A 25,796-nucleotide genomic window follows, 5' to 3' on the forward strand; every position below is an offset into this window, starting at 1 on the left:
AAAGAGCCTCCAATACGCCATCAGGCTACACTAGCATGCGACAGGGTCGAGCGTTACTGGAGCCCTATCAGCAAATCAATGAACAGCAGGATGACAGTGATACAGTGATTAAAGAGCCACGATTTACAAAGTTACTCCGAGTTGAGCTTTTATGCAATACTTAGTTATGTTTTACAAGATTTAGTTTTACCCCCTCACCCAACACCCACGTCTACACCAGGGCTCCAGATTCCCTGTCCCCACGCGGCCTGCTTAGGATTTCAGATGAAGGCCGGGCTCAGGTCGCAGCCAGGAGGAGTCTGGGGGCGACCACCCGGCCCTGGACCCCCGGTCCCCCTGCAGCGCCCAGCGCGCTCCCGCCTGGCGCCCGCGTCTGCGCCAGGCGCGGCCCCGCTCCCCGCCGACTTCCGCTCGCGGGCGGGGCGGGGCGGACGCGCACCGGGAGCGCTTGGAGCGGCCGCCGCGTCCCCGCGTCCCCGAGCTGGAGCGGGCGCCGGGCTGGCAGGACGGGCTGGCAGGACGGGCCGCGGGGTGAGCGCGGGCGGCGGGCGCGCAGGGCGGGCTGGCCAGGCGTCCGGGCGCCGCGACCTTCCGGGGCGGGGACGCGGGCGCCGCTGCCCACGTGCCCGGCCCCGCGGTGCCCCCCGCGCGCGCTGCCCGGTTCCGCGGACGGGCTCGGCGGCCTCTCGGCCCGCACAGTCCGCGCCGGGGCCCCTCGCGCTGTCCTGCGACCTCCGGGTCGCGCTCGGGCGCGGGGGAGCGCGAGGTGCGTTCGCCCGGGTGACTCGCAGGTGGCGGGGTCGGGGTCGAGGCGATCGGACCCGGCCACGGAAAGTTGCAAGTGGGCTCCTAACTGCGCCCGGGTCCGACGAGCATCTTGAGCCCCCGGAGGAGGTGCTCCTTGCGGGCTGCTGGTGGCAGGACTGCTCTGCATCCCAGAGTCGGGGCCGGGCGACCCCGCGCAGAGGGAACCCCCCTGGGAGAGAAATGAACTTCCCCGGGGGACCGGCGGGGATGACGCCGGCTGGCGCTGTCGTCTCGCTGCACGAGCGTCTGCCTGCCCTGCTTTGAAAGAGGGCAGAGGGGTCGCTCACAGGATCTGGCTCTTTGCACAGGAAGGCTCTCAGATCACGGCCAGCCTTTCTGCAAAACTCCGCTTTGCCCAGTCCTGACTTGAATCTGTTGCCACCGCTGTTTTCTATCCCAGTGATGCTACAAGTAACTCATAAGATTTGTGTTAGTTCGTCTCCTTTAGGGGCGGAGATCATGTTGGCAACTTGGTTGCCACCTGCACCATCTCTTTCCTTGCAAGAAGAGGAGATACCCTTCTAGGCACTGTGGCATAGAGAATGGGGGGAAAAAATAAAGGAAAAAGGGACTGCCATAGAGGCAAGCTGGGGGTGAGAGGGAAACTGGGGACATTGGCGAAGGGGAGTGGACACTAGTGAAGGGATTGGGTGTTGGAACATTGTATGACTGAAACCCAATAATGAATAACTAACTTTGCAATTCACAGTGATTAAATTTTAAACATTTTTTAAAAGGACCACAAGGAACCACGTCGAGAGACCACACTGGCCGTGCCTGTCTCTGAGGCTCCTACCTGCCCCTGATTTTCTTCTAAAATGAGTAGGTGGGTGTCTTGGTTTTGTTTTTCAGATAGATTGGAATTCTCTGTAGTGAAGTGTTGGTTGGTCGGCACAGTTTCAAAAGCCAGCCTGAGTCCAGCCCTCTCCCTCCTGCCGGCTTGCTGACCTTGGACAAGTCCTTGTCTCCTGGCCTCAGTTTCCAGCTGGACAAGAAGGAGATTGGATTAGAGCCCGGAGACCATTCTCTAGGGGGCACATGGCCCCCCTTTTCCTGCAGCCCGGAGCTGCAGAGCCAGTGTCTCAAAGCTGGGACTGCTGAGTTTCGTTTTCTTTGTCTCCTTTCCTTTTCTCCCTTTTCTTTTTTCTCTCCTTTCCTTTCTTTTCAACTCCCCTTCTTTTCTTTTCCTACTCAGGGATTATTCGTGGCTCTGTTTCAGGGATACTCCTGGTGGTCCTCTGGTGACCGTGAGGTACCAGGAACTGAACCACTAGTCTGTGTGAAGGCCTTACCCCTGCATTATCTCTCTGGACCCTGATTTCTTTCTCTAAGACTTGTGCTTCTGTTGTTGTTGGTTTTTTTTTTTTTTTTTGGCTTTTTTTGGGTCACACCCAGCGATGCTCAGGGATTACTCCTGGCTTTGCACTCAGGAATTACTCCTGGCGGTGCTTGGGGGACCATATGGGATGCCGGGGATCGAACCCGGGTCGGCCGCGTGCAAGGCAAACGCTCTACCGCTGTGCTATCGCTCCGGCCCCCAGTTGTTGTTGGTTTTAAAGATTTTTTTTGGGGGGGGGTAGAGAAATAAGGAATCTTGGTATCTGGTCACTGGTGAAATGCTTTGAGTGCTTATAAAACTTCTTGGTGCCCCAAATAATTTGGTGCTCCAGATTACTTTCAGCTGATGTCTAGGCTGCCAATTGACATTTTTTGTGTATTTAGTTGGGTTCCCCCCTATCCTGAGAGTGGGGGAGACAGGGATGACTTTAGTGTGACAAGGGATGTTCCTTGTTGTACCTTATGACACATAGAAATTTACTCCCCTAGCTTGAAAGCCATGAAGAGATAGTTGCCAAATTATTCTAATCTCCCATGTTAAAGTCACTTTTTCTTTTTCTGTCACTCTTTACATGTTCATGCCTTTTCCATTATTGCCTTTTGTGTAATGGTAGAGAAGTAGACTTTTTGCTTTCTCACAGTTACTCAGGCTCCTGCCCAAATGCACTCAATTAAGATTTCCAGGAATGATACCTGGTCATTTGAACATGTGGCAAGTGCCTTGAGTCTTGTCAAGCAAAGTTGGGGTGCGTAAACTCAGCTTCTTCTTCAAGAGTGGTTGGTCACTAGGCATCAGCTCATCTGGGTGCTGACTAAGTAGCAGCAGCATATGGTTAGTCCCACCTGAGCCAGCTATGGAGTCTGCACTAAAAAAAGTGTTTGGGCGCCACATCTGGAGTTACTCCTGGCTTTGTGCTCAGGGTTGGCTCTCAGCAGTGCTCAGAGGATCACGTGGCACCAGGAATCAAGTTGGGGTTGGCTACAAGCAAGTCAAGTGCCTTAATCCCTGTCTCTCTGGTCCAGGGATTTCATTTTAGCAAGGTTTAAAGGCAGGGCTTCCCTTGCTCAAGGCTTGGGGGACCTTGTGGTGTTGGGGATCAAATCTGGGGCTTCGGCATGCAAAGCATGTGCTCGAGTCCCTTGGGCAGTCTTGCCCTAATCCTGTGCTGTGCTCGCTCTGTATCCTAAGAGCACGTCCATAGTCACACATGTGGTTATTTATATTTGCCTTTGTAGTATTAACACTTTTTTTGGAGAATGCATCAAATGTTTACTGTACAAATATGATTTTTAAAAAATTAGATGCTGTGATTTGCGGTACTATTAATGATAGGGTTTCATGTATACAGTGTTCCAGAAGCAGCCCCACTTTTAGGGCTTCTGGGCGTCTTCTGGGGCATCAGAGCAGCACTGACGCTCACTGGGGCTTCTGGCCTGTGAGCATCCGGTAACCCTCTTGGGGCCTCCACCCTGGCTGTGTCTGCATTGAGAGCAGACTGCTCACTGGTAGTTCAGTACCGGTCTCTGAAAAAACGAGTTTGATGACACGGGGGATGTGTGCTGTGGGCACGCTCTTTGGAATCCATTTCAAAGGTTTCCAGAAAGGCTGACGTGCCCCCACTGATTTGGGGAGAAGGGTTTTGAGGTTGGGGAGGGGTGGGTGGGGCGAGGAACCCTGATACTGCTAAGCTGTGCAGATTCCACAAAGAGGCCCCGTTGTGGAGCCGATTTCTGGCTTCCCGGAAGGTCAGGGCCGCTACCCCGGCAGCTGGCCTCCAGGCAAGAAGGTGTGGAGACCAACTGAGCGCCTGCTTCCTCCCAGGGACCGGCGGTGCCTGTCGTAAGCTGCAGAGAGTCACTTTCGCCAGAGCCCGGCTGCCAAGCGTGAGAAGATGAAGAGCAATCCAGCCATCCAAGCGGCCATCGACCTTACTGCGGGCGCCGCAGGTAACTCCAGTGCACGTGCGGTGCTCTATAGAGTAATCCCGGAGCCATAAGTTTGCCTTCCCCTGGGAATAAATTCCCTTTAACAAAAGGGCCCGGGGTGTCTTGTCTGCACTTGGCATGGCAGAAGGTTGCATAGAAAGCCTCCCCCTTTCTTTTCTTTTTGCTTTTTGGGTACACCTGTTGATGCTCAGGAGTTACTCCAGGCTGATGGGTTTATTCCTGGCATCCCTCTGGTTCCCCGAGCACCACCAGCACTAGCAGCACAGGGCTAGCATTGCTGGTCTCTGGATTCCGGAATTCCACCAGTGCTGGGCGGGAGCTGGAACGTGCTGTTTGCTTTGCCTCCTGCACAGATTCAGTTTTGTTTCTGGTGAGAGAGGCACAGCTGTGCTCTGGGCTTGCTCTTGGCTCTGTCCTTCAGAGATCACTCCTGGAGGGCTCGGGGCCTAAGTGGGGAGTCGGCATGAAACTCAGATTGGGGCATGCGAGGCAGGAGCCTGCCTGCTGTATTATCTCTGGCCCTGCTGTGCTGGTTTTCAGTGTCATGTTGCAACAGCTGTGTGTTCGGTTTGGGGCCCCGCTAACCCAGCTTGGAGCATCTCTCCCGGTGGTGCTCAGGGGACCCTGCGACTTTGGGGATCAGACCTGGCCTTCTGCACGCAAAGCAGGTGCCCTGGCCTCTGAGCTGTCTCTTCAGCCCCTCACTGATTCTTAGACTGGGTTGCAACTCTCCAGAGCAAGGAGGCCAGAGGTTGGGTTGTTCACTGTCCTCTTGGTCAGTGGGACATCCTGGTCAGCAGATCAAGTGTGGTCACAGGGCCACCTCCTATTTTTCTGCCATTCTCTTGGGTCAGAGAAGAACAAAGTGTGTTCCCCTGAGCCAAAGGTCGAGGCAGGTTCCACAGACGGCTCGAGCCAGCACATTACAGGTGCTGATAAGAGCAGGGCCAGGGCGCTGGCTGCTGGCTTAGGCCACGGAGAGTGCCCTGCCCTGAGCAGGGTCTCCGAGGGCTCCCCGGTTCTGTCCCAGCATCTCCTGCCTAGAGGGCTGGATTCCACGCTGCTGGAGTCAGGCTGCAGCACTGACCGGGGAACCCATGAGCCAGTCGCCTGCCTCTGGCTGTGCCGGCGTCGCTCTGGGCTCAGATCTGCCATTGAGGGTCTCAGCTCAGCAGGCTGGGCTTTAAGCAAGCGCAGAAATATTGGACCCTGATACATTCTCCCCGGGGCAGGTACTTGGGAATCTGCTGGTATCAGGCCCACTGGCTGGTGCTGACATCAGCATGGTCATACCCACCGGGGGGTGGGGGGGGGCTCGAGGAGGGACTGCATGCGGTAGGCGAGAGGGTGGGACCTCTGTGTGGAGGAGGACACAGGCAGTGGGCTGGTTTCCAGGAAAGGGGTGAAAACTTACTAACCACCTACCTTGGAAATGCCTTTCCCGCCCATGATACGCCACCAGTATTTCAGCCTCCGATGGCTTACCTGTTCAGGGTCAGGGATAAACTATGACAGACTTCCAGTGAACTGCTGTTATTATAATTATCATCATCATTTGGCTTTAGGGTGATCCCCTGGCTCTGTGCTCAGGGATTACTCCTGGCAGTGCACTGGGTGCCAGGTTTTGAACCCAGGTTGGCTGCATGCAAGGCAGTGCCTTAACTATTGTATTATATCCCTGACCCCCAGCTAAATTAGTAGTGCTCTTAAGTAAATACCTTATTCAGCTTCTCTGCACCAGGCTTATCCAGATTATGGCCATTAAAAAACACCTGACGTTCATCTCCTTTGATAAGATGAAGATCTTACTTTATTCCAGCCCAGCAGTAGCTGAGGTTAGAATACCGCTCTAATTCTAGTGCCCACTTACTAAGTTACAGCACAGTCAGAATGGGGTTAGCTATAGGACAGATCAGAAGTTGGTTCTCTCTCGAGGGCAAAACTGGTGTGTCTGGAATCCAGAGTGCACACGCCTGTGATTGCAGAGAGACCGGTTTTTAGGCCCTTTGGAAATGTCTGTCTGCCTGCCAGGGATTACTTTAAAGTCATCCTTCCTGAGGTGGTGCTCAGGAGGCTTTTGGGGCCACACAGGTGTTTCTTAGCCAACTGAGGCCAGTGTTTTAACACAAGGACCCGAAGCTGTGATGCTGCTAAGCCTTTTGGTATCGAGGGTTTCCATGTCACCCCAAAGGTGGGGGCCCAAGGCCACACCTAGCGTGGTGCTTGTAAGTCTCTGGTGCTGCACCCAGTCATGCTCAGGGCACTGTGTGGTGCCACGGTACGTGCATGCCAGGTGTGTGTCCCGACTGCTGTACTGCTTCCCACCTCAGGAACTGATGTGGGAGGTCATTCTTGGCTGTGCTCTCCTGACAGTGCTTAGGGAACCATGTGGTGTCTGGGGACCAAACCCAGGCCTCCTGCATGCAAAGCCCGTGCTCTGCCCATTGACTTTTCTCTCAAGCCCTCATTTTTACGAGACTTGAATAACCCCTCTCGGAGGTTCTGTTTCCTGATACAAGAAACAGGATGTGTCAGGCCCAGTGCAGGGGTGACAAACCAACAGCAGTCCCCAAAATGCTGGCCTGGGGCTGGGATGGGACAGGACATGCTTCAGTCTTTCCCTCACCTCAGACACCCTGTTGACTCACCTAGTGAGATTTAGATAGGGCAGCCTTTAATAGTCTGTAGTCTGAAAGGATATCCATGGAGGGCTTGGACCAAGTACAGTCAAGTTTCAGTCCGTGCCCTGTCTGTGCCCTGTCTGGGCGCACACCTCTGATTGGTAGGGTTCAGATGAGATGTTCTTCCACTGGGTCAAACATTGAAGTCCTGAGGGATTAATTAGCTCTGCCTGTTGCCTCCCCGTCGGTTATTCATTCTGGTGCTGGCTGATCCCAGGGCTTGGGGAAGGGAGGGGTGGGCAGCCCTTCCCGGCTCTCTCCTCTCCCCGCTTTGCTGTGGTTCTGAGCACGCACAGAGCACTGCGTCAAGTCACCGCTTGCATTCGGCCTTTCCCTTGCCCTCTGTGCCCAGTCCCCATGCTGCCCCATGCACTGGGCGCAGAGCAGAGTCGAGGCCCAGGTGCTCCAGGTAGAGTGGGCCCAGGGCGGAAGATCCTCGGTGCACATCCATCTTGCCTTTTGTGTTTGTGACTTATGTTGTTGGGCACAGTTTCTGTCTCCCCGGGTGTATATGTGTGTGTGTGTGAGAGAGAGAACATCAGTATCTGACTCTCCCACTGTGTATATTTGTGTGTGTGTGTGTGTGTGTGTGTGTGTGTGTGAGAGAGAGAGAGAGAGAGAGAGAGAGAGAGAAAGAGAGAGAGAGAGAGCGAACATCAATATTCAACTCTTACTGTGTGTGTGTCTGTGTGTTGTGTGTCCTTGGTGTGTGTGTGCATGTGTGTGTGTACCAGGTACACTAGAGACCCCTGGATCCCACGGAAAGGCTGGAGGTATAGGGGGAGAAGAGGTCCAGCCGAGGGGCTGGAGTGATAGCACAGCGGGTAGGGCATTTGCCTTGCATGCGGCCAACCCGGGTTTGATTCCCAGCATCCCATGTGGTCCCCTGAGCGCTGAAAGGAGTAATTCCTGACTGCAGAGCCAGGCAGGAGTAACCCCTGAGCATCTCGGGGTGTGACCCAAAAAAGAAAAAAGAGAAAGAGGTCCAGCCGAGCAGAAGCAGAGCAGACCTGGGTTGCCTTGCGGGCGGCTGAGGCTGAGCGCGTGGCCCCTCTGGTTGCAGGGGGCGCGGCCTGCGTCCTGACCGGGCAGCCCTTCGATACGATGAAGGTGAAGATGCAGACGTTCCCCGACCTGTACCGCGGCCTCACCGACTGCTGCCTGAAGACCTACTCCCAGACGGGCGTCCGCGGCTTCTACAAGGGGACCAGCCCGGCGCTCATCGCCAACATCGCCGAGAACTCCGTCCTCTTCATGTGCTACGGCTTCTGCCAGCAGGTGGTGCGCAAAGTCATCGGGCTGGACCCGCAGGCCAAGCTGAGGTGGGTGGGGCCGCCGTGCCGGTGGGCTCCCAAGGACAGGCTCAGAGGGCAGGAGCGCAGGCTTCACCTCCGTCCCCCACCGCAGCGTGTAGCACCACACCCCCAGCACTGCCAGGCGGGGGCCCCCCAAAACAAACACTTTTGTGCGGTCTGGATTCTCTGGGTGCTCTAGAGCTGGTATTTTGGTCAGACTTTCTATTCACTTTATTAAAATTTTTGTTTAATTTTGTCTTTTGGGTGCGAACAGCACCGTTCATGACCTATCTTGCCTCTGCTCTCAGACTCCTGGGGGGCGCAGGGGGGCCCTGGGCGGGGCTGGAGGTCGGACACAGGTCAGCTGCGTGCAACCCTACCTGCTACTCTGTCTCTCCGGCCCCATTTTCTGATACTTTTTACCAATTTTTTTTTTTTAAAGAAGAACAGCTCTTTCTTTTCTGGTTAAGAGGCCAGCCGGGGAATGTGCAGTGCAGTGCCCACCCCGGGGAGGGAGGCTCTCTCCAGCACCCTCAGCAGGGGCAGACCTGCAGGGGCCCCTGGGTGCGGGACTCACACCACAGCGGAGGGCTGGGGCCTCGCTTTGGGCCTGTTTCATCAGCCAGGTGTAGAATACTGAGAGAGGTTGCCTGGGCAAATAGGGCTGAAAAGAAACGTGAAATCTGGGGATCTGAGAAGCAGCAGGAGAAGCTAACGGGGTTTTCTTGTTTGTTTTGGCTGAGTGTCCGTGAACTTCTGACCCTGGTTTGAGCTTGGTCATTCCCGGGCCTCTGTCAGAGCTGAAGAGAGTTCAGGGGTCTGTGGGACATTTAGCCAACCCTTCTTTGAATGTTGATTTGATTTTGTATTTTGAGTTTTGGGGGCACGCCCAGCTGTGCTCAGGGATCACAGAGCCGGGCAGGGCTGGGGGTCATTAGGGGTACTGGGGCTGAAGTCCAGGTCTGCCACGCTCAAGGCTAGTGCCCTGCCCACTGTGCTATCTCTCCTGCCCCAATTATTGATATTTTTAAAAATAATTTGATTTTTGTTTTTGTTTTTGGGCCACACCTGGCATGTTCTGGCACTATTTCAGCTTTGCATTGGTGATATAGGGGCCGGGGGAGGGGTGGGTAGGGGTACTTGGAAGATGATTTGGTGCAAGGGATCGAACCTGAGACTTCATGGGCTAAGCATATACTCCAATCCTTTGACCATCTCCCCCACCCCAAGAGATTATTTGAAATTAACGTACATCTTCATGATATCTGAGGTCAGTGCTTTTTTTTTTTTTTGGGTCATTCACGGCTCACACCGAAAGTGAGTTTTATTTGCTCTTTCCTGGACTTCAGGGAGGAGGTGAGGGCACAGGGGGGCAGTGACCTTCTGGCCAGGCCCACAGCCGGGGCTGAGAGGTGAGCACTAAGCGGGAGGGGGGCAAAGCCCCTTCAGTCTGGCCCCGAGGCCGGCTAAGGGGGTCCCCAGAGGGGAGACAGCACGTGTCTGTGGGGGCAGCTGCGGGCAGAGATGATGCGACCAGGGGGACGGCGTCTGAGCCTCAGCCACGTCGGGGGTTGGGGGGCCATGGACAGAGCCTCGGGGTCCAGGCTGGGCGCAGGCCAGGTCTCCCCAAGAGTGAGGAGCAGGCTCAGGGGCGGCGCGAGGTGGGTGCCGCTGGGGGGCAGGGCTGGCATCCGAGGTGGCGACGCAGCTGTGTGGCTCCACCTGGACCCCACACCACTTCGTCCAACCTCTCTATCCGCCTCTCCTCCTGAGTCCACCTGGTGGCCGCCGTGTCCTCCTGCGCCTCCTGCGGGTCCTGCTCAGGAGGCGCCTGGGACTTGCTGAGGAACAGGCTCAGCTTGGACGTCACGGCCCCCCGGAGCTTCAGGTTGTCCCTCGGTCTGGAGACACGGTCTGCTCGGCTCCCGCTCGGCAGCTCCTTCTCAAAGAGGTGGCGCTTGTTGGCCACGTTGGCGGCACTCGTGGGAGTGACAGGGGTCTCGGTGCGAGAGGCGCCAGGGGATCTCATGGAGTTTGATCGCTGGACGGCCAAGTGGTACTTCTTCATCTTCTCCTGCACCTTCTCGTCACTGCCTGTGCTGCCACAGATCTTCACGCTGGCACTGCGGAACAATCTTGTTTCTGCGTTCTCTTTCCGGGGGCTCTCCCAGACGATGAAGTGGGTGGAGCCGGAGGAGCATCTGAGCGGGGTGTCGGGGGTGCCCTGGGTGGGGGAGGGCATGTCCGCCTTGTCCTCTCTGCTAGGGATTTCACCTGGAAGGAAACGGGCGGGAAGTGGGTGGCCGGGGCCTGCTGGCTGGCTGCGTCCTGCTCTCCGGGCGTGGCTGAGCAGGGGGGTCTCTTGTCGGGAAGGGTCCTGGCCCTCTGCCCTCCGGGGGGTGATGGGTTTCCCCCAGGGGCTGGCTGCTCCCGGGCCTGGAGTCGCTCAAAGCCTGTCCTCCTGGGAGCCAGACCGGGCTCCTGGGACACCTTCTCAGAGCCCTGCGGCTTCTCGAACATCTGTGCCTTCTCAGACACCAGCCTCCTGTCCGTGCCTGCTGGCCTCCCTGCGGCCAGAGGCTGCTCGAAGGGGCCAGATTTCTCTAGAACTGAGGACTTCTCCCCAGGGACTAGTGGTTTCTCGAAGACACTGGATCTTTCTAGGATGGAGGACTTCTCCCTTGAGGCCGAAGGCTTCTCAAAGGCACTGGATCTTTCTAGAACCGAGGACTTCTCCCTTGAGGCCAAAGGCTTCTCAAAGGTCAGGGTAGAGTTGTACAAGGACTCAGCATCGCGGCTGACCCCATTTGGACCAGGGAAATCCCTGGGTACCCCTGGGTGCAGCCCTGGAGACTCCCAAGCTCTGTCATTGTGGCCCTGGCCCCAGGCAGCAGCATGCTCAGGCCTCGCGTGAGCCAGTAGGTTCGGAATCACCCGGAGGAGCTCCCGGCCCCCTGAGTCCTACCCGGGTGCCCTTCCACAAAGGACCATGCTTCATCATTACGTTCTCATGCATGGAGGTAGGTTTTTGAGATCATCTTGGTTTATATAAGACAATGCATGTTTCAGGGGTAGGATTGTGGTTCCCAAAAGTAGGTTCCCTCACCAGGTCCTTAACCAAGTCCCTCCATCCCTTCCCCACAGTCTATCAGACCCTCACCCTGGGGAGACCGCATTCTGTAGTGAGAACCTGAGTGTCTTGTGGCCAGAGAAAGAGGACAGGGGTTAAGGCATTAGTCTCATACACGGCCAGCCCTGGTTCGATCCTGGCATCCTATATGGCCTCCCGAGCCTTGCCAGGACTGATCCCTGAGCACTGTCACAGGATGGCCGGGCCTGGCCCCTAGGAAAAGAAACAGGGTCAAAGACAGTTTATGAAAATGCTGGAGGAAAGAGAACCAGGCCGGAGGCGCCACTGGGGGGCACTGCGGGAAGTTTCTGAGATGATTTGTGTGCTCTGGGTTTGGATACTGCCCCTCGGGGTTCCCCGATGACTTTGCACGAACAGACAGACAGAGGGATGTGGTCTCCCTCAGCAGCACTGTTTGGGACGCTGTGCTGGGTGTTGAAGCAGCGACAGAGGAGCCTTGCAGAACCCGACCTCCCTGCACCAGTCCAGTCCCCAGTGTCCACCCAGCAGGCGTGGCTGGGCCAGGCCACCTGGCTCAGCGTGGGTTGGTGACAGGGTCCCCTGCACAATGATGGGCCTCATCCTTGCACTGCCACTGCGTGCTGCTGGGGCCTCACCCCTGCCCGCGGATGCCACAGTTGTGGCCTCAGTGCCACCATTGCTCTGTAGCCTGGCGAGGTCAGTTCTCAGCCCTGACGACCATTAGCAGGTGGACAGGCCAGAGGGAGGCCCCGCCGGGGTCTGCAGGCTGGCTCAGCGGCAGAACGAGCAGAAACCCTTTCAGCTTTGGTCTTGACCAGCGAACTAAGTGAGGGGGCAGTGAGTGGACAGTGGCCATGCGCTGTGGACCCCCCTCTGGCTGCCGGGTGCTGGACGCAAGGACAGCTGCTTGTGTCCCCGGACTGCAGGGACGCGCTGGCATGTGGTTCTCTGAAATGAAACAGGTCTTTCATCAGCAGCATCTCCCTCCGGGGTGGGGGGTTTGGAGGGGCCAGTTTGGGGCTCTAAGCTACTGGGAAGGACCCCCTCTCCTGGGGACAGGAGCATGTTTTTGTTTTTGTTTTTTTTTTTTAGTTGAAAAATGTTTTTTCTTTCTGGGTCACACCCAGCGATGCTCAGGGGTTACTCCTGGCTCTGCACTCAGAAGTTACTCCTGGTGGTGTGTGGGGGACCATGTGGGATGCCGGGGACTGAACCCGGGTCAGTCTTGTGCAAGGCAAATGCCCACCCACTGTGCTGTCACTCTGGCCCCAGGACCCCAGGAGCGGTTTCATACTTCGGTTTGACACCAGTTCAGGGAAGTCCTGGGGGATGTGCTGAGGACTTCGGGGAGCCCATGAGAGGTCCTGGCAGTTATCATTAGGAGTCGGTTGCCCAGCTGTGAGCACGGTCCTCCCTGCCCCGCTGCAGACAGCCTGGCACCCCGTGGCACAGAGCTGCCTGGGAAGTGCTGGCCCAGGTTGTGCTCCAGATCTCTCTGGAGCTTCAAGTCAAGCACAGGAGTGTGGCGGGGCCGTGCACAGGCCCGCGCGGAGCTGTCTACTTGCCGGTGTGGGCTGTAGCCTGCTCGTGGCTGTGTGACTGGGCACATTATCACCTCCAGGTTCTGCTCTCCCTCATGGAAGTCGGGGTGCTGCTGCCCATTTTATTCACTGTCACTGTCACTGTCATCCTGTTGCTCATCGATTTTCTCAAGCGGGCACCAGTAACGTCTCTCATTGTGAGACTTATTGTTACTGTTTTTGGCATATCCAATACGCTGCGGGTAGCTTGCCAGGCTCTGCCGTGCGGGCGCGATACTCTTGGTAGCTTGCTGGGCTCTCCGAGAGGGGTGGAGGAATCGAACACGGATCAGCCACGTGAACGACGAACGCCCTACCACTGTGCTATCGCTCCAGCCCCCCATTTTATTATTATTATTTATTTGTTTTTAAAGATAGGAATACTGCTATTTATTCAGTCATTGATTAAGCTGTTTGAATTGGGCATGAACTCCACATTACCTTTTTGTTGTTGTTGAATCACCATGAGATGCAGTTATAAAGCTTTCATGTTTGAGATTCAGCCGTACAATGATCGGACACCCATTCCTCCACCAGTGCACACTTTCCACCACCAGTGTCCCCAGTATATCCCCCTCCCCATCTCAGTCCTCACCCTGCCTCCATGTCAGGTAATTTCCCCAATACTCTCTCTCTACTTTGGGGAATTATGTTTTGCTTGAATTTTCCCACCACCATTCAAGCCTGCCTACCAGGGGCAGATGCTAGATCATTTATTGTCCATTGGTCATTTTGAATATCTTGGGTGCCATGGCTGTGCACTTCTGGAATCCTAGTTGTAAGTGGTTGGGTTCCAGAGACATTTCTGTAGGGCACTAATCCATTTTGGGATTCAGTTGGGTGTCTCTGGACCAGGGTGGTTGGTGCGCTAAGATGGTGCCCGGAGGCACATTGTGAGTGTGACAGCTAGGCTGATGAGTAGGCGGGGAGCCGGGGAGGGACAGCCCAGTGCCTCTGCCACCATGCAGCATGGGGATTTAATCCTAGAATCCAATCCAGTGAAATTGGCTTGGTATGGGGCCCAGAGAGATCTCTGGCTCTGTGGTGTCTTCTGGGATTCACTGCTGTGTTTCTGGCTTTTAATCTCTTTAGAGATTTATTTAGGGGTCTCTGAAGCAAGGCCAGTAGTAGAGTTTACAGATGGCACTGGATTTGGTTCATGGGGGTGACTGTGTATTGGGAAGTGGGGGGAGGTAGCCCACCCCAACTCCATGAAAGCCTGGAGATTTCAGTCACAGAACCCCATACCCAAATTTTCAGCAGATTGTAACTTGGTGAGGTTCATCCTAAGATGTGGGAGTCCAGCTCGGGGTATGGCAGTGATTTTGGATTGTGGAAGCAAGCGGCTGCTGGGGGCTCTGCTTAGGTGGGCACACGCCAGCCCACCCCCTCTGATTTACCCTGGTTTGCTCAGCCATGCACGGGTCCGAGATTAACTGTGGCTTTTTTTCTCTTCCGAGATTTATCTATGGGTCTCTGAAATAAGGCCAACAACTGAGCTTTTATAGCTGAGCCAGAGGTGGTTTGTGAGTGTGGCTCCCACATACCTAACTTTTGGCCATTAATTTCTTGGTAAACTTGGTTCCAAGTTGTTGGGGTCTGGCCAAAGGCACAGTGACAATTTTGGGGTGTCAGGAAACCTGAAGCACCATCAGGCTGCTGATGCACTCACCCCACAGGTACAGGTTGGCCTGCTGGCAGCACCATATCCCCTACTGCTGTTCATTTTAAAGCTCTGTGGAATTCTTTAAGATCTTCTGCAGTGCCTGAGATGGAACCCAGGGCCTCACACAGCTCTGCTGTTGAGATACATGATTCTTTTTCCTTTGCTTTTCAATTTTTTTTCTTTTTGTTGGGGGATAAGGGGCTTGGGGCCACACCAGAGGTGCTCAGGGGCTATGTGGCTGGCTATGTTCAGGGGTTACTCCTGGCGATGCTTCAGAGGTCATTTGTGGTACTGGGGATGCAAGCAGGCTCAGCCGTGTGCAGGGCAGAGCCTTTACCCACTGTCCCATCGCTCCCACCTACTACACGAGTCTAAGGGAATAGCACACGGCGTCGGGAGGGCGTTTTCCCACTCCGTTCTGGCTTCCCTGTATCAGTAGTGCTGGAGGGCCGTGAGCGCTGATGGGCACTTGTCTGAGCTCGTCCTGCTGGGGGACGGTGGGCCCTGGCAGTCATTTGTCCTGTGCTCTACCTTGCAGTGATCTGCAGAACGCAGCTGCTGGCTCCTTCGCCTCAGCGTTTGCTTCTCTGGTGCTCTGCCCCACCGAGCTGGTGAAGTGCCGGCTGCAGACCATGTTTGAGATGGAGTCGTCCGGGAAGGTGACCGCGGGCCAGAAGTAAGTCCCGCTCCATACGTGCCCTCTGTCCCCTGGGGTCTGGGTGGAAAGAGTATTTTATTTGCTTTGGGGCCATCCTTGGCGGGACTCAGGGCATAATCCTGACTTTGATCTCTGTGCCCTGGATCTGTGCTTTGCGCTCTGGAGGGCTCCGATGGGGTGCCAGGGATTGAACTCGGGTCGGCTGTGTTCAAGATGAGTGCCCTAACGGCTGTACTGTCAGTTCCCTGGCTGGAGTATTTTGAAGCTTCCGACAATATTAAAATCAAAATTTGTCCACTCTGGAATATTTGTTTCCAGAACACTTGCCCCTCCCCATCGGGGATATTGCCGGAAGGCTGGCCCTCCCACATTGTCCCCCAGAGTGTCACAGCCAGCCAGCTCACGTTCCAATGTTTTGGGGAAGGCAAGAGGCAGGGGTGCCCTTTTTACCTGTGAGCCTGGGATCTGGGCTTCTGAGGGCCCATGGAATTCTGACCTGTGTGATGCATGTTTAAATGAATTATTTGGGGGGTGGGGAGCATCCCTGGCTAGACTTCCTCCTGACGCTTCCTCCTGACGCTGTGTTCAGTGCTTACTCCTAGTGGTGCTCCAGGGACCGTATACGGTGCTAGGGATCTGGCTGTGTGCAAAGCAAGCCATTTGTCTGTTGGACTGTTTTTCCAGCCACTAAATGCATTTTAAAGAAATAACAGTGCTATTGAACACTAAGGTGACAAACCATGTTCAAATTCTATCAGTGCCAGAGATCCTGCCACAGAATGCTTTTCTTCTGGTTTCTCTGTCTATAAAGTCAACTGCTCTCTCCTCTATCTCTCTCTCCCTCCTCTCTCCCTCCTCTCTCCCTCCTCTCTCCCTCCTCTCTGTTCCTCCCGTCCTCCTCTCTATCTCTCTCTCTCCTGCCCCCATTTTTGGGTCACACCCCAGTAGTGCACAGGGCTTACTCCTGGCTCTGCACTAGGGATCATCCTGGTGGGCTTCGGGGACCATAGGGGGTGCTGGGGACTGAACCTGGTTCCCCAAGAGCAGGAGAAATACCCGCCCTGCTGGACTCTTTCCGACTTCAGATGTGCTGGTCTGTGCTGGGTTCCATCGGGTCTGCCCTGGTGTGAGCGTCCTGTCGCCATGCGCCCTGTCCTGACGGCCTCTCTGTGTCTCTCCCCAGCACCGTCTGGTCTGTGGTGAAGGGCATCCTGGGGAAGGACGGCCCCCTAGGCTTCTACCACGGGCTCTCCAGCACGCTTCTCCGAGAGGTCCCAGGCTACTTCTTCTTCTTCGGTGGCTATGAGCTGAGCCGTTCTTTCTTTGCAGGCGGAAGACCGAAGGATGAGCTGGGTAAGCAGCAGCCTTGCCAGCACTTGGCTGCACGGCGTCTGCCCCCATGGCTGGCTCCACCACTGCAGGCCCTGCCGGGACCCCCTCACTGGGCTGGGTCTCTGGAGGCTGAGGGGACGTGGTGCGGTGGTTGGACTCGGTAGTGCCCAAGGCTGGTATTGAATCAGTCTATCCCAGACGTCCCCCCGGAGGACGTGTTCCGGTGTCTCTAGATCCGTCTCGGAAAGCAGCAGTGTGGCCATCACTGCCCCATGGGAAACCATCGATAAATCAGAATCCCCTGTAAGCCACCCTGCGATAAGCTTAGAACTTGGTTCTAAGGCTTAATCATGTTTGAGAGCAAAGCAAAGTGTGGCTCTTTCTAGCATGTCCTGCTAGCTGCTTGATATATCTGTGGTATTTAAAAAAATAACTCCCTTCAGTTGATGGGAGTGTACTAGATTGAAATATATTAGGTTTATTTGGGGGTTTGGGGGGGGTTAGTCAAGTTCTCAGGCCTATTCTATCTAGTTAGATGGCTTTGGTCATTTCATGGGAAAGGGAAGAAGTCAGGACCACTGGGCACTCGGCCGTTACTGTGGGTCGCAGTTTGGAGATGGGGCCTGCTGTCTCGCGGCTTCTCCTCTTCCACAAGGCGGGACCCTGCCTGCCACTGGGGCTGGGGCTGCTGTGTGTCTGCCTTGAGCCGCCACCACACCAGCCCAGCTCTCTGGGGAAGGGCAGACAGATCAGAGCGGCCTGTGTCTGCCGGGCTCCGGCAGTGTTCCCCAGGACTGTGCCCTGGCCGTGTGCCTCGCTTACAGTGCTCCTAGGCCCTTGCAGGTCACACCCACTGTCGTTCCTTCCCCTGCCAGGGCCTGTTCCCTTGATGCTGAGTGGCGGGTTCGGTGGGATCTGCCTCTGGCTTGCCGTGTACCCTGTGGATTGTATCAAGTCCAGAATCCAAGTTCTCTCCATGTCCGGGAAGCAGGCGGGCTTCGTCGGGACCTTCATAAGTGTGATGAGGAATGAAGGTGAGTAGGGGTCCTTGTGGATGGGGGGTTCTCCCCCACCGCTGGCTTTGGCGGCACCCCGGGCCCTCCTCCCGGCCTTATGGACTTTCTCAGGCACCACGTCAGCCCCGGCTGTGGGCTTGTTTCTCTTTAGTTCACTCTGTCATCCTCAAGAATGTTCTTATCAAGGGCAGAGGGAGAACACAGCAGGGGGCGTGTTGGCTTGTATGCAGCTGACCCGGGTTCCATCCCTGGCCTCTCACAGGGTCCCCTGAGCACAGCAAGGAGAGATTCCTGCGTGCAGAGCCAGGAGTAAGCCCGGCCTGAGCACCACCAGGGGTGGCCCAAAACCAAAGGAAAAGGAAATTCTTGTTAAAAGTTCTCATTCTTGAGTCAGAAAGAGAGGGACAGACATGGAAGAGCTGCACTCATTTGTGGAGTATAGAATAACATCACATGAGGCTGACACCCAAGGACAGTAGATACAAGGGCCAGGGGGATTGCCCCATAGTTGGAAGACTGCTTCATGAGCGGAGAGGAGAAGGCAGATGGAAAAGAGAAGGGATCACTAAGAAAATGATGGCTGGAGGAACCATTTGGGATGGGAGATGTGTGCCGAAAGTAGATAATGGAACAAACATGATGACCTCTCAGTGTCTGTGTTGCAAGCCATAGTGCCCAAAAGTAGAGAGAGAGTATGGGGAATATTGTCTGCCATGGAGGCAGGGGGAGGGTGGGAAAAGGGGGTATCCCGGGGATATTGGTGGTGGGGAATGTGCACTGGTGGAGGGATAGGTGTTTGATCATTATGTGATTGTAACCCAAAGATGAAAGCTTGTAACTATCTCACAGTGATTCAGTAAAAATAAAAAATAAATAAATTTAAAAAATTTTTTTAAAAAGAATATTTGCCTCCAGATTTTAAAAAAAAGTTCTCATTCTTAACCTCGGGATGAGAAATGTTCTTCTAAAGAGTCTAGAAGGAATGTCCCTTCTCCCGTAGTTGATGTGGTTGCACTGACGGGCCCACACACTCGGCTGTGGTGTGTGTACTCTGCAGGGGTCACATACCTGGTCACGGTGCACAAGAGATTGTGCACTTTGAGGCCCAAACGTCACTGCCACCAGGTCATACCTGGCACGTGGGCTAGTGCTGGGGATCAGACTCAGGGCAGCGTGTTGGCGGGGCAGACACTGCACCACCGGGCTCGCCCCAGGCCCCGGGAGGACTAGTTACTTTGTGGACAAGGTGTGGAAAGTAACAGCGTGTCTCAGAGAGCACTGTCAGCAGATGGCTGTTGGAGAGGGCCCACAGGTTTGAAAGAACGTACAACCTCCTGAAGACTGCAGGGGTTTGAAATGCCCTTGCCCTTCTGAGGGTGGTTTGCTATCAAGAATCATGCAGGAATGCATAATTCTGAAGGAATGTTTATCTAAAGCCAGTGTTGGCCAACTGTTGAGTAACTCACGTGTCCTCACGCCCAGTCTGCCTCTTAGTGCTTAAGGTAGCCTTTTGCAACTAGTGGCAGGTGGAAACTTACTTGTATCTCAAATAGAGCATACGCACTTTATCCAGTCCTGACTCTAGCCCCCCTTTAAGTTTGTGTAATTTTAAACATAGTTGATATGGATGTACTTTAATTATATATCAAGTCCTGATCCTGTCATTAGCTAGTTTGTTCTTTCTGACCCTGGGTAGTACTTGCAGGGAAAGTTCTCAAGCAGCCTCAGTGGTAGGTCCTTGGAAACTGCGTCACAGTAAGAGACATGGAGAAGTCACCTTTCCCGCAGGCTCATTGTAAACTAGAATTCAGTTTCTCCGGCACATTCCCGGTCACGGGAAGAACCACTTCACTGTGCAGTGAAGACTGGCTCAAGTCCTCCTTCATTTTCCAGCCTGCTTGTTCTCATTCAGCCTCAGAAGCGCTTGGCTGCTGTGACAGCAGCCTCGGGGGCCCGAGACGGGAGCCAGGCCTGGACTGGATGCCCTCCTGCCTCACTAGCACGGGGACAGCGGGCACACCAGGGGCGTGTGTAACCCTCGGGGTGTGGCGGGACTCACTGCATAGTCGGGGTTGGGGTGGGGCGCGTGTGTGGCCTCCAGACGGCTGCCCTGCCTGTGAGGCTCTCTCTGTTCTGTTCCACGGAAGGAGACGTGCTGCGGTGGGAACAGGCCCCTGCTTCTGTGTGGATGCACGCAGGAGGCAGGCGAGCGGCAGTGCCCTGCCCTTGCTGTTTCTGCCCCATCCACTTACCAGCCGGCAGCAGCGTGCTGTCACCGGAACATAGTTAGCATGTGCTTATTTCCGTTAGGGTGATGCCCCTCGCCAGGAGGCCTAGAAGAGCTTTGTATGTCTCAGTTGGTTTTTTTTTTTTTTTTTGGCTCATGCACTCAGGAATTACTCCTGGCAGTGCTCGGGGGACCATACAGGATGCCAGGGATTGAACCCAGGTCAGCTGTGTGCAAGGCAAATGCCCTACCTGCTGTGCTATCGCTCCAGACCCTCATTGGTTTTTCATGGCACACCTCCCGGCTGCGTGAAGCGTGCAAGTATCAGCGTGCGAGGCCCCAGGCTGGGTTCCAGGGAGGGCAGCTCCATCTCTGAGCACTGTTTTGTCTTCTAGGAATAACCGCCTTATATTCTGGACTGAAGCCCACCATGATCCGCGCATTCCCTGCCAACGGCGCCCTGTTTTTGGCCTATGAATACAGCCGGAAGCTGATGATGAACCAGTTTGAAGCATCCTGAAGCGTTCCAGGCGGTCCGTGATCCAAGCACAGACATTTGATCTCAGGGTTTCATGAAGTGCAAGACCAATGTGGAGTGACTTTGATTTTAGAGGGAATTATTTTTTTTTGTCTTTCTTCCCCTTAATCGTAGACTTTATAAAAGGACTGCTAATACAAATATATAAAATTTGTGCCCACAATTGTGCTGCAGTAGAAAAGTTGGCTGCTTGTGGCCTTGCTGGGATATACAGGCTAACCACTGGCCCTCGGAACCTAATCTGAGTTATAGCTGTGTCAGGTGTTGGCCTAAACTTGTGCCTGTACATGCAGTTTGAATGGCTCTGGGTTGTGGGGGAAGCCCCGTTGGTTCCACACTTAATCCCACACCTCATGAGGTAACATCCCAGAGATTACCATGTCTCATGAAGACGGTTGCAAAGGATTGCCTAACCCATTCCGGGTCTCGTGTTTCTTTTTAAAATCTGAACATGCGTGTGATACTAAATGGTGTTTTTTTTAGAGTTTCCTTGTGGTACTTTAAGTCTGAAACATCTGCCTGGATTTAAAGAGGAGGAGTCAGCTGTGTACTGATGTGTGTCCCGTGTTCTCCATCTCAGTCTTGGAGCAGGGGTCCTGGAACTCTCCACGACGCTCTGCTGTTCAAACAGCACCCTGCTTTTTCTGGCGGGATTGGATTCCACCAGATCAGAGCATCACACTTTTTGGACAAGAGTGTGGCCTTCACTGCCAGCTCCCCCTTCCCTCTCCCCAGCACTTCCCCAGTTCTGGGGTTCAGGTTGACGGAGTGGGAGGAGGGAGGTGGCAGGGGAGGGGGCTGAAGACCCTCACAGCTGATAGCCCTTACCTTGTTTCTGGGGCTCGGGACCCCGTGGGGCTCCTCTGGGCTGGGCTCATTGCCGCCACCAACTTGTGACCCTTCTGGGGCGTGGCATGCCAAAGCCAGGAGGAGCCCCTGCTTCCTGTCTGGGGGACCGAGGGGCAGTGCTCAGGGCCAAGGTCTGTCCCCTGAGAACTAAACACACACTCGTGTCCGTCCCCCACCGAGCGAGGTCGGCGCTGACCCACTCTGAAATGTACCTCGTGGGGAGGGGGCTCTCCGCAGCTCTCTGCGTCTTCCGTTTGGTCCTGGTACCGAGGAAATTTTAATGATGACTCTTTGTAGCGTGTGAATTTATAAAGCAATGAAATCAAAGTGATTTTATGAAGCGTTTAATAAAATAATTTTTATCAAACCTCTGCCTGACAGTAGCAACAAAGAAATCTCTGGTCCGTGTGCTTCTCACGTGTGGGGGTGGTGGCTGCTCTTCTGGCCCACAGGGTGGAATGTGAGCGGGTTCTCTTGTCCCCCTCTTCTGCGAGTACCCTCGGTCCAGGCCACTCCCGGATGGGCAATGGCTGCCCCCGGAGTGGTGCTCCCAGACCGAGCGCCGTGCTCTCCCCCCAGCTCTGCCCTGCACAGCGGCCCTGTGGCAACCAGCCCATTGTAGGAGCAACACAGACAGGGTGGGTGGGGCAGAGGCTGGCACTGAGGGCTGCAGAGCTGTGGCTCCTGCCCGCTTGCCCTTCCTGGGAAGAAACGTCATTCCTCTGCCCTTTCTCTCCAGCACTTCCAGCCTGGAGCTCTGAGTGGGGCTTAGTGGCGGCCAGCAGGGAGTCGAGGTGAAACGGTGAACAGAAGGGAGGGTGCCGGGGAGGAACCGAGACCTGGCCCAGGGGAGTTCTCTCTTCCTTCTGTTGGCTTGAGTCATGGTTCAGAGTTTGGGTACAGTGGATATAGCTTTTCTGACATTCCTCCAGGCACAGTCCAGCAACTGGAAATGCTATGTTTAAAGAAACCCCACTGTGCTTGCAACACTAAGTCAATATCTCTAGCGCGAGAAGATGAGTTATTTGAAGTCCTTGCTAAGAACCAGTTGTGAGATACGTTGAAGAATTCAGGAGGGTCTGCTGTGGGGAGTTTTGCTTTTTCTGGTCAGTGAGACTCCTGGATATACAAAATCATTTTATTGTAGGTAAGTTGACACAAATGCACATTCTCTACATAACTACACTTATGAAAATTGAGCCACAATAATTCTTTCTCTACTAGGTTCTGGATGTGATGTGACTGACTGGGCAAAATACCATTGTTTAAAATAAAAAAAATTTTTTTTTTGTTTTTAAATATTGACTATTTTTATTCCAGGTCACTGTCACTGTCATCCCATTGCTCATCAATTTGCTCAAGTGGGCACCAGTAACATCTCCATTTTGAGACTTGTTACTGTTTTTGGCATATTGAATATGCCATGGGTAGCTTGCAAGGCTCTGCTGTGCAGGTGAGATACTCTAGATAGCTTGCTGGGCTCTCTAAGAGGGACAGAGGAATCCAACTCAGGTTGGCTGCATGCAAGGCAAATGCCCTATGGCTGTGCTATCACTCCATCCCTGATTCCAGGTAGTATATTCTATTTAGGAAAACCGGGATTGTGAAATTATGATACAAATTGCTAGAGTAGTCTTAGAAAAGTGATTCATGTTGAGTTCTAGGCCCTAAAAAATAAAAGTTCTTTTTTGTTAATTTTTAAAAATTTTAAAATGGCAGAGAGTGTCTTGCCCGCATGCCTGGCTGTCTTCCCCGGGGCCCCTCGGAGGGGATGGGCTCCAGTTTCCCTCCCCACCCCGAGCAGAGCTCCCGGCGGCTGAAGACCACTGGAACTTAGCTACAGCCATGCTCGAGGCCCCTCTCCACACATTCGGACAGGCCTCACACATGAAGGTACAGGCAGAGGAACCCAGGTGTGTGTAATTCCATCAACGGTCAGCACCCAGAGACTTTTGAGAGAAACTGGGAAGCTTCTGAGAGTTTCCTGCCCACATGGGACAGCCTTGCAAGCTTTCCATGGTGTATTCATATGCTAAATCCAGTAACAAACTGGATCTCATTCCCCTGACCCTGAAAGAGTCTCCAGTGCGACATCGTTGGGAGGGCCGGGCCAAGAGAGACTTCTACGATCTCAGGGAAAGGACGAATGGAGAGGTTACTGAGTCCACTCGAGAAATGGACGATTAATGGGGATTTCATGATTCGTGATTTTAAAAATTTTAGTGTAGGAGTTACCAACTATTCAGCTATTGATTAGGCTGATTGAATCCAGCATGGATAATAAAAGTTCTTTTTTTGTGAGCAAACCCAGAGGGAGGCAGTAGCTCGTGAATGCCTGAGGTTTCAGTGCACTCTGGGGAATCAGAGGGGACCTCTGACTGCAGTCTCGGTGCTGGGGTGAGAGCTCCGAAGGCTGCAGTGCCCCCTGGCATGCAGGGGGCCCGAATTCATCCCTGGCACTGGCTGTGGCACTGCTGGCCCCCAGCCCTGAAACACTGACCTGACCCCCAAGCTGGACCAAGTCTCGCTTGGAGTGGCAACCCAGCCCCCTGGGAGGACCCCGCCCCCCAGCCCCAAGACAGGATGCCCAAGAATGGGCCTTTCTCTGTGGGCCAGTGCTGAGGGGCGGGGCTCTTCACAGGGGCCTCACTGGAGGCTCACCTGAATCCCCGCAGTCTGGTTACTGCTGCTGGGCCTTCAGGGATAAACCGTCCAGCCTCTTCTGCCACAGCACGTGGCCCGTGACCCGCAGGAACCGGACTAGAGCTCTGATGTGGGAGGAACTCAGAAGCAGGCTCTGCCAGGACCTTCCAAGGCAGGCTAAGTTGGGGAAGTAGATAGAGGCGCTTGTCAGGGAAACAAAACCACTTCAGTGGCGCTGCTGTCCTGGCAGCTGATGCCTCTTGTGGGGTCTTTTGGAGGGCAAATAAAGGTCACCTGCACCCAGGCAGCCCCCCATGGCTGCAAGCATCCTCAGCCTTCGTGACCTCAGCTTGGAACTCCATTCCCCCCTGTGCCACCTTGGTGCCCACCAGCTCTTCTCTAATCGAAGTTTTGCCCCAGGTGCCCTTAAAAATATGTGCTGAGGCCACTGCGCCATTCTGAGCTGCCAGGCTGGGTGGGTCACGCAGAGCTGTTGGATCGGAGAGGCCTAGCCCAGACTCTGCCTCCACTGAGAGAGTGAGCTCTCTGTCCTGCACTGGGGCTCAAGAGTTGAGAGTCTGGACAGAAAGAGGAAAAATCATTTAAACGAGGACAATTTCTGTTAGGCTCAGAGAGACCTGCTTTCAAGGGCAAGTGCGGCCTTTAGATACACTGGCAGTAAAGTGACTTAACACAACAGCAGGTCTGCTCCCTGCCAGGACCACCAGCACTTAAAGTCAAAAGGGACTTGACTTCGCAGTGTTGGTTGTGAGCAGGTGAGTTTTAAGACAGTGTCTTGCAGGAGCAGAGTGATAGTACAGTGGGTAGGGTATTTACCTGGCATGTGGCCACCTGGGGTCAACACCCAACATAGTCCCCAGAGCACTGCCAGGAGCAATTCCTGAGGGCAGAGCCAGGAGTAACCCTGGGGCAGCACCAGGTCTGGCCCCCAAACAAACAAACAAACAAACAAAAAAACCAAAGCAAAGCAAAACAAAACAAAAGCAAAATAGTACCTTGGGTGGGCTGGAGAGACAGTACAAGGGGTAGGTGCCTGTGTTGCTCATGGGTGACCGTGGCTCAATCCCCAGCACCCCATGTGGTTCCCTGAGCACCACCAGGAGTAATTCCTGAGTTCAGAGCCAGAAGTAATCCCCTAGCATTGCCAGGTGTGACCCAAAAGGAACAAAAAATAGTATCTTGGTCGTATAGCCATAACGTGCTTGCTTTGCAAAACCCTTCTTAAGATCGTAGATTTGAGGGGCCTGAGAGACAGCACAGAGCTAAGGTGCTTGCCGTGCATGCTGCTGACCCTGGTGTGATACATGGTGCCTTGAGCACCCACAGGAGCCATCCCTGAGCACAGAGTTAGCCCTGAGCACAGAGGAATGTGGCCCAATGCTCTCTTCCCCTGAAATGAAACAGTCACCCTACAACTCTCGGAAAATATTTCTGTGGTCTTCACAATGTTATACAACGGAAGAAATCAATGAGGATGTTTATCCTTCATGTTTACCGGAGAAGAAAAGAGAAAAGGAATCTGAAATCGCAGATGTGAAAATGCAGGGATACTTGGTTTTCCAAAAATACACAAGTAGTGTAGTGGGGGAAAGACCAATGGTCAGATATCTCAATTCTTTTCATATGAAAGTTTTATTTCAAAGTTCATTAATATCCCTGTGTTTTGTGATCCAAATCTCAGACAAAAACTTTTCATGTACGTTCCTTAAAAAAAAAAAAAAAAAAACCACTGACATCTCCCTGGTATATATTTAACAGATTTCTCAAGAACATATGTACAGATGTGAGTATGTCATGAAGGGTGCCAGTTCAGGAGGGAGGAGTAAGAAGCTGGGGCGGGGTGGGGGGAAGAACATGATTCTACCCTACAGGGGAACTACACTAACTCAGCTATGCCTTAATGGACTGATTGTCAAAGTAGACCTCAACAGCAAACTCTGGTCGGTAAACTTTCCATGTCTTTGGTTTATGGGGATTGTCCAAATCATTTCTTGAAAGATAAAGCCTAGAACAGAACAAAGGGAAATCATTAGCTTTTATCTTGGAATGAAGAGGAAGGGGGGGGGCAGGCAGGCAGCTTTGGTGG

At 54.1% G+C, this 25,796-nt stretch overlaps 2 protein-coding genes across 3 annotated transcripts in view; one reads left to right on the forward strand and one right to left on the reverse strand.

The window, feature by feature from the left end:
- The first annotated feature begins 399 nt into the window (after positions 1-399).
- SLC25A15 (solute carrier family 25 member 15) lies at positions 400-21,420 on the forward strand. Of its 2 annotated transcripts, none has more exons than XM_055135762.1 (8): positions 400-531; positions 1,545-1,633; positions 3,968-4,092; positions 7,837-8,095; positions 14,965-15,102; positions 16,268-16,437; positions 17,292-17,450; positions 20,055-21,420. In XM_055135762.1, exons 3-8 carry the CDS (start codon positions 4,038-4,040, stop codon positions 20,177-20,179), a joined length of 906 nt encoding a protein of 301 aa, XP_054991737.1. In that variant the 5' UTR covers positions 400-531; positions 1,545-1,633; positions 3,968-4,037; the 3' UTR covers positions 20,180-21,420. The 2 variants fall into 2 exon arrangements, with proteins under 2 accessions (XP_054991737.1, XP_054991746.1); XM_055135771.1 differs by lacking the exon at positions 400-531 and adding an exon at positions 631-766.
- Positions 21,421-25,569: 4,149 nt separating this feature from the next.
- The window catches only part of LOC101556213 (phosphatidylinositol 3,4,5-trisphosphate 3-phosphatase TPTE2-like), a 49,239-nt gene continuing 49,012 nt past the window's right edge, over positions 25,570-25,796 (reverse strand). The window contains exon 18 of the mRNA XM_055127154.1: positions 25,570-25,715. Within this exon, the coding sequence (XP_054983129.1) occupies positions 25,601-25,715 (115 nt within the window). The 3' untranslated portion in view covers positions 25,570-25,600. The remainder of the gene's footprint in view (positions 25,716-25,796) is intronic.

The sequence above is a fragment of the Sorex araneus genome, chromosome 1 (assembly GCF_027595985.1).
Source record: "Sorex araneus isolate mSorAra2 chromosome 1, mSorAra2.pri, whole genome shotgun sequence".
Classification (NCBI taxonomy): Eukaryota; Metazoa; Chordata; class Mammalia; order Eulipotyphla; family Soricidae; genus Sorex; species Sorex araneus.